At 39.6% G+C, this 7,534-nt stretch overlaps 1 protein-coding gene across 1 annotated transcript; it reads right to left on the bottom strand.

Moving 5' to 3' along the window:
- Positions 1–899: 899 nt before the first annotated feature.
- Positions 900–5,952, bottom strand: LOC108797356 (keratin, type II cytoskeletal cochleal-like). The gene is made up of 7 exons (XM_018568942.1): positions 5,797–5,952; positions 4,853–5,061; positions 3,230–3,290; positions 3,048–3,143; positions 2,791–2,955; positions 2,001–2,126; positions 900–1,124 (listed from the first exon to the last, which is right to left on the bottom strand). Exons 1-7 carry the CDS (start codon positions 5,950–5,952, stop codon positions 900–902), a joined length of 1,038 nt encoding a protein of 345 aa, XP_018424444.1.
- Between the last annotated feature and the right edge of the window lie 1,582 nt (positions 5,953–7,534).

Below are 7,534 nucleotides of genomic sequence, written 5' to 3'. Positions count from 1 at the left end.
GCTTAAAGCACAACTCCAATGAAAAATGCATTAAAAATACAACAGCTGTTTGCCTTGTAATTGATCCAGATGGGGACATATTTGCAATACTCAAAGAACCATAAGACTGCAGTGTTGCCTAATTTTTAATATTTTTTTCTAGGCGTGAACTACAGTGCATTTCCTTTTTATAAAGAAAATGCATTTTTCTTAGTTTTCCTTACGTATGTGTACACTTGAATATACAGTAGCTGCAAAATTGGGACATATTAGCAAAGATACTTAAGTCTGTAGGAATTTACAAATTTTGCAGATACCCATGTCAATAATAGTCTTGAGACCAGTCAAGCCAACTATTTGTCTAAATACCTGTTTCCCTTATTGATGAAAATTAGAAAAATAGCTAAACACACCGGGGAAACACATATATGGGAACCTGCCGAGGTATATTTAGTTTTGTCCTGCCATTACAAAGATTTACACATCACTGCCATATAGCACAGCCATCTTGGGGACCTGACCTTTCTCTGGTGCAGTTAAGTAACACATCTAGGTTACCTCCCTGCCACAGGCCTGAGACTGCATAGTAAAAGAGCAACAGCAGAGTGATGAAGTAATCTCTCTATTCCTTCCACCTGTCACCATGTTCCTTGTTAGCACATGTGAATGTAGGACATCTGATTGGCTCCTAGTGCTGCCCTTCCCTCACCAAGTCTGATCAGGCTAAGTTCTGCTTTGCAGAGAATTTCACAAAGCTGACATCCTGGAAAGTCCAGCATTTATGCTTGTTGAATTTAAAATACAGTTAATGAATTTTAAAACAAATACATTACTTGGTGTTTTTTTTAAATATCTGGATGGAGTTTAACTTTAGGATGAGGCTGCCTAGTAGAATAGCATAAGGGGTATTTCCAAAACATTTACCTGTGCTCCTCTCCTTCCAACATTTTCTTATAAGTAGCAATTTCAATATCCAGAGCCAGTTTGACATTCATCAGTTCCTGGTATTCTCTCATTTGGCGAGCCATGTCCTGCTTGGCCTTCTGTAGAGCAGCCTCCAGCTCAGCCAGTTTATGCTTGGCATCCCTAACAGCAGCTTCACCACGTTCCTCAGCCTCATTAATGGCGACTTCCAGTGCAGAACGCTAGGAATGATGAAAGAACATGCATTCCATTTATTTGTCTAGTATAGTGAGTATGTTGTGTGTTTTATTATTAAGCTTTTTATAAGTTTAATGAAAATGAGTGTGCAAAATAATTAACACATGAATGTAGAGTTGAAACCTTTTTCCTAAGCCACTTGTTCAGGGGTTGACTGCTGGAATTCCTTAAAAGGTTCATTAAGGTGACACTAAACTCAGGAGTGAAATCCTAATACATACTTTAACTATTAACAAAAATGTTGCTTATAGCTCCAAGCTCGCTCCCAGGATGGACTATAATCTCATGATTAGTTTACTAACTTGCAATGACATTGTAGTCCATCATGGGACCACCCTCCAGAAGGAAGGACAGTGTCAGCTGAATTCAGAGATCCACAGCTGAGTGACACATAAATAGCCTACATTTTTGTAAATAGTTAAGGTACTTGAATGTATTTTTAAGATTTAACATCTGAGTTTAGTGAAACCAGCTCTGAAAAGATTCACAGGGTTATTTACAAAAGGATGAAGAGTTTGGAGAAGGCAGGAGAAGTGAACAATCTAGGACAAAATAACTGATTTGGAAAAATTATTCAATTCTTCAGCTCACTTTCCAGCTATTCTGTCCTAGATGGTTCACTTCTCCTGCCTTCTCCAAACTCTTTACCCTTTTGTATATAACCCTGTCAATCTCCAATCATAATGTAGGTGAGATGATCCAAACAAAAAGTTTAAAATTAAAAATAAAAGAGCTTTTTGGTAAGACTAAACCTGAAAAAAGATAGAACCTTCACATAACATTAATCTAAACTCAAGCTATAAAGATGGTAATGAAATAATAATAATAAAATAACACACCACAAGAATGTATATTTATACCTGGGATTTGGCACATTCAATTTCTCCTTTAAGCTGTTGAATTGTTCGATTGAGATCTGCAATCTCATTTTTGCTGTTCTGCAGATCATTTCCATTTCTTCCAGCTGCATTTCGCAGGTCTTCAAACTGTAGATAATGATACAAAAAAGTAAATTCTGAATATTTGTGGACAACCAATGTTGTTATTCCATTTGTTATTCCATACACCATCTTATTAGAAGGCCCATAGCAAAATGTATTTTCCTATTGTATAATAAAGCAAAATTACTATTTTGAATACATTTTTCACAAAATTGAAGATTTTCCAAGGAAAAGGAGGATAATCTTTGTGTATTTAGTAAATCAACCCAATCATTTTTCAGCAACTTCATAGTAAAACAATGAATTTCATTGTATTCTTATATGCGTTACTCTTTGGTTCCACAGGACGCTCCTTATATTGTTACAAGTTTACATGCTTTTAAATGTATTTGGGATGGAAGACAAAGGGTTGACTAAAACCTATGAAACGCTAGAATTATGATCTATTATACAGATGGCTTCAAGCTAGCCAAATGCCAGAGCTCTAATGATGTTTTTACACTGGGCCATTATACTGAAAGCATAAGTCTTAATAAATATATTGTTTCAAAATAAGCTTTGATAGAATATTAGCTGTAGTGCTCATATACCATTTTCCCATTTTCACAATTTCTTACTATTCATGACTAGCTGCCTGTATCTATGCTAAATTACAAAGTATAAAGATACAGTACCTGTTGCCTTGTAGCTCTGGATATAACACACTTACCCTGGATTGGTACATGGCTTCAGCCTCAGCTCTGCTCCTGTTTGCAATTTCTTCATATTGCGCTTTGACCTCAGCAAGGATACCGTTGATGTCCAAGTCTCGGCTGTTGTCCATGGACACAAGAACTGAAGTGTCTGAAATCTGGGCCTGGAGTTGACTGATTTCCTGCAAATTTAAAAAAGATGTATGGCAACTACAGTACAGCATTGTAAACTAATTTGGTACTATGCTTATGATGCATAAGGAGTAATATTTACCGCATCATACAGAGCCCTAAGGAAGTTGATCTCATCGCTTAGGGAGTCAGCCTTGGCCTGAAGTTCAGCTTTGTTCATGAAAGCGGCATCAACATCCTGACGTTAGGAATACAGTGTGATTAGTGCTGCTTTAAGATTAAATACAGAAAGTCATGACTTATTCTGGAATTCCTATTACTTACTCTCTTCAGAGATACAAATTCATTCTCTGCAGCTGTTCTTCTGTTGACTTCATCTTCATACCTATGAAAAGATAAGTTTATTTCCTCATATATTCTTTACATGCTATTTCGTAACTGTTTTAACATAGAACATAGAACATAGGCAGTTCATGTGTTCGGCGAACACACGAACTGTCAGGGCGATCAGCGGGCTGTACCTGCCAACCGCCCTGCAATGCACTGTGCCTTGTTAGCCCTGATTGGCTAAAGCCTTGCACCTGACCACAGGCCAGGTGCAAGACTTTGCCCAATCAGGGCCCAGTACTCTGTAAGAGCCATGATTGGACAAAGTCATGATGACTTTGCCCAATCATAGCTCACCTGTTACAACAGTTGGGTGGAGCTAGCTGTCACTGCTAGCTCCACCCAATTGTTTATATCTTGCCGGCATCTGTCAAAATGCTATTTTGCGGCGGGAGTTCATCGCAAGAAGACCGGAACGGCGGTCGTCTTTTTAAACATTATTTCTATTTAATTTTTATTGCTTTATTTTTTACTTTATTGTCGTCGTGGACAACACTGGGCATCGTGATTGACGCTGGATTACGTTGGTGGATCCATTTTTTTTAACATAAAATACTTGTTAAAACTGTTCAAATAAAAGTTTTTTTCAAAAGTCTGGCCTCTTTTTTACAAATTTATTTAACCCTTTAGTAAATAGGTTGGGGTACAAGTACCCCTTACTCATTCACAAGGCGGGGCACATCTGGGGTACCCTGATGTGAATAAGCCCACTGCCCGCACACCCACAACCAATGCCCTAGGGCTTGTGGGGAAGAGGCCCTTGTCCCCATCGGCACAGGGACAAGGTGCATTTCCAGGGGCAACCCTGGCAATTCACCATCCCAGTGCCAAGGGCATGTGGCCTGGTACCTCAGGGAGGCGGGGACGCTTGCTCCCCCCTTTCCTGCCCTGCCAAGCCTGTGATCGGATCAAGGGTCTGGTATGGAATTTTAGGGGGGACCCCATGTCCCCCCCCCCCATTTTTGGGGGTGGGGTTCCTACTTAAAATTCCTACCTACCAAGTGTTTCATTGATACTTGTCCCCCAGGGCAGTACCCGCATCCCCATACCCTTTTTATGGCCATTCATTTGCAAATAAGTCTTCAAAAATGGGGTCAATTGATTTTCAAAGTTCTACCCCCATAGACTTGCATTGAGTTAAAGTTTGAATGCAAACTTTTTCCATGTTCGAAAGTTCAAATTCGAACCGAACAGGGGGGTGTTCGGCTCATCACTACTCTTAATGCTTTGAACCCTTTTTTTAAACTTTGACTAGAAATAGCTATTGTGTTAATTGAATCAAATAAGTTGAACAAGCAACTCTATAGAAACAGCCCTACATAATAAAAAGGAAAATCACATCTGTAAAAGTGGACATGGGGTTAGAGGGGATTGCTGTGATGCAAAACAACCCACACTTGCTCATATTACCTCACTAGTACTGTGAAGCTCAACAGCCCTTATGACAAATGCTAGAATTGTCATATTGCCAGCCTAAGCCAGGCTCCAAAACATGGAGAGAATGAAGCCTTATTGTTAGATGCAGAAAACTCCATAATCCAATGTACATTATATTTGCACCTTCTCCTTAGTTCTTCTACAGTGCCCTCCATGCTGTTCCTCTCAGCATCCAGACGAGCTCTCTCACATTCCAGATTTTCCAGCTGTCTTCTGAGGTTGCCAATGAAAGCCTCAAACAAAGGTTCAATCTGACACCGGGCTGTCTTCTGCCCTTGTAGAAAACCCCACTTGGTCTCCAGCATCTTGTTCTGCTGTTCCAAAAATCTCACCTGTGTTGTGAACATAAAATAATACTTATGGGTATAGAAATGTGGTAACATACAGTAATTTACACAAACCTAAGCCGGATTGGATGGGCAAAATCTTTACCATGTTTTTGGACTGGGACAGTATAAGTTAGTGCAGAGTAGGCACACCCTTATTGTAGTAGTACACAGTACTACATAACAGCATAAAATGCATCTGCCTTCCTATTAATTACACAGCTTTACTAAGTTCCACGTATCACTTAAGTGGAAGTTGTTTCCACCAAAAGGCTGAAGTACAATGAAAGTGCTAAGCTAATTGTTTCCATATTTTAATTCAAAGGCAATGAGGTTAATTTACTAAAGGAGCTGAGAATCTTCACTGAAAACATTGGGAGGATATTCACTTCAATTATTCAATAATGCGAAAAGCCAATTCCTGTTTACTTGGAATACCCAATCATGTGCAGATGTTCTGGATATTCACACAATGTAAATTAGCCCTATTGCATTAATATACACTATATAAATGGCAACATATTTTTATACACGTTCCACGTAATTTACAGAAACCTGCAAATCTTTATAAGGATATTTACACTAAATAATAAACAATAACATAAAATTGCACTGGTTGTTCTTGCACAATAAATTATACAGACCCATATGTCTTAATGCTGTGGTTTTTTCTTTCATCCTAACTTATAAATATTCGTAGGCCACATATTCAGCTGTAGATGCATTTTTTATGTTTCTTACCTTGTCAATGAAAGAGGCAAATTTATTATTCAGGCCCTTAATTTGGTTCTTTTCATCTGTTCTAACTCTTTGGATGTTTGGGTCAATCTCAAGGCTAAGAGGAGCCAGAAGTCCTTGGTTTATAGTAACTGGTGTGATCCCTCCAGAACCACACATTCCCCGAAATCCATGACCAAGTCCACCAATACCAAATCCAGATCCATGTCCATGTCCACCTTTTCCTGAATGGAAACTTCCCACTGAAACCTTTGGTCCCTTTGACCCAACAGTATGGTCACTCTTGCTGCTGAAGCAATTCTGGGTCTTGTGTCCATGTTTAGAAGAGTGTGATAAGAAGCTGTGTGAGCTGGAATGCTTGGGTAAAGACACAGAGCCAGAGCTAAAGTGCTTGTGTCCAGAGGAGGGCAAGATGGAGCAATGAGACATGATGGATCTTCTCTTAATGTTGATACACAGAGGATCTATGGTGCTGTCCACTCTTCTGAGCAATGTTTAATGCAATGACAACTGCTAGGCTCTTTAAATACTGAACTAGGTGTAGTTAGTGATATTGACATTGTTATGACATCCTATGATTTCAGCTTGATGACAATGGTTCCTCCTTTAGTAACATAAAATAAAACAGTAACCCACCTATATTTTCAAAGCTATGACACTTTTATTAGTGGCTAGTAATATAATAAAACAATGTTTAATTAGTACAAGCAATATGAGCTGATGTTATCACAAGAAACAATTACCATGTCTCGTATCTGTCCAAGTAATGCCTTACAAGCTGGTTCTGCTTGGAATGACCCAGTATTTCCAAGAAAAAATAAAAAATTAATTTAAGTTAAGATTATTTTTACTTTATCATCTACAAAAGTCTTCTAAATTTGGGCTTTTGTATATCTATTATGGTAAAATCCTGTAGCCTAGTAGGTGACGAGGAAGCATGGAGCTGGCTTTCTGGCCAATCAGAAGGCTGGGGGGCAGGTAATGACTCACCACTCGGCTTCCTGATTGACTGGGAAGCCGGTTCCATGCTTCCTCGTCACCAGGTGACGGGAAAGCACAGGGCCAGCTTACCGACCAATCAGGAAGCCGGGCAGTGAGTAATTACACTAAGTAATTACACCAAATGATGAGGGAGCATGGAGCCAGTTTCTTGGCCAATCAGAAAGCCGGGGTCGTGTCATTCCTGCCCACCTCCCCCCAGCTTCCAGATCATCCGGGAAGCCGGCTCCATGCTCCCTGGTGACTGGGGAGCATGGAGCCGGCTTCCCGGGCCAATCAGAAAGCCAGCGGCGTGTAATGACTCGCCGCCCAGCTACCTGATACCGGAAGTTCCGGTATTGGAGTAAACATCGGGAGCATTTGTGCAAGTACGAGTACTCACCCAAATACCCAGTATCCATACCAATACTAGTATTGCTATTGGTGCATTCCTAATCAATATGTACTATATTCGATTTACACAGTATACATGGGTGTTCATACAGCAAACATATTTTGTTACACTCTAGTGATATAGCCAGAGGTCAGTCGGGTATAAAAAGATCAGTAAGGGATGAGCCCGGGTTTGAGGGTATTTTTATGCAGCTTTGCAGGCAACATTGAAATTCCTTTAAATAACATGCTTCTGGATGCCTTAAATCTGTACATGGTGTTACAGAACAGAACATTTTCACGGACTGTGACAGAAACAGTGTAAGTTGTCTGTGGAACTGATTTTTATTCTTTTACAATTAGCTTGGCT

This window comes from Nanorana parkeri, unplaced genomic scaffold (assembly GCF_000935625.1).
Source record: "Nanorana parkeri isolate BGI_ZX_2015 unplaced genomic scaffold, ASM93562v1 scaffold1262, whole genome shotgun sequence".
In the NCBI taxonomy this organism is placed as follows: domain Eukaryota; kingdom Metazoa; phylum Chordata; class Amphibia; order Anura; family Dicroglossidae; genus Nanorana; species Nanorana parkeri.
Note: the sequence above shows the minus strand (reverse complement) of the source record. Positions and strands in the feature narration are given on the sequence as shown.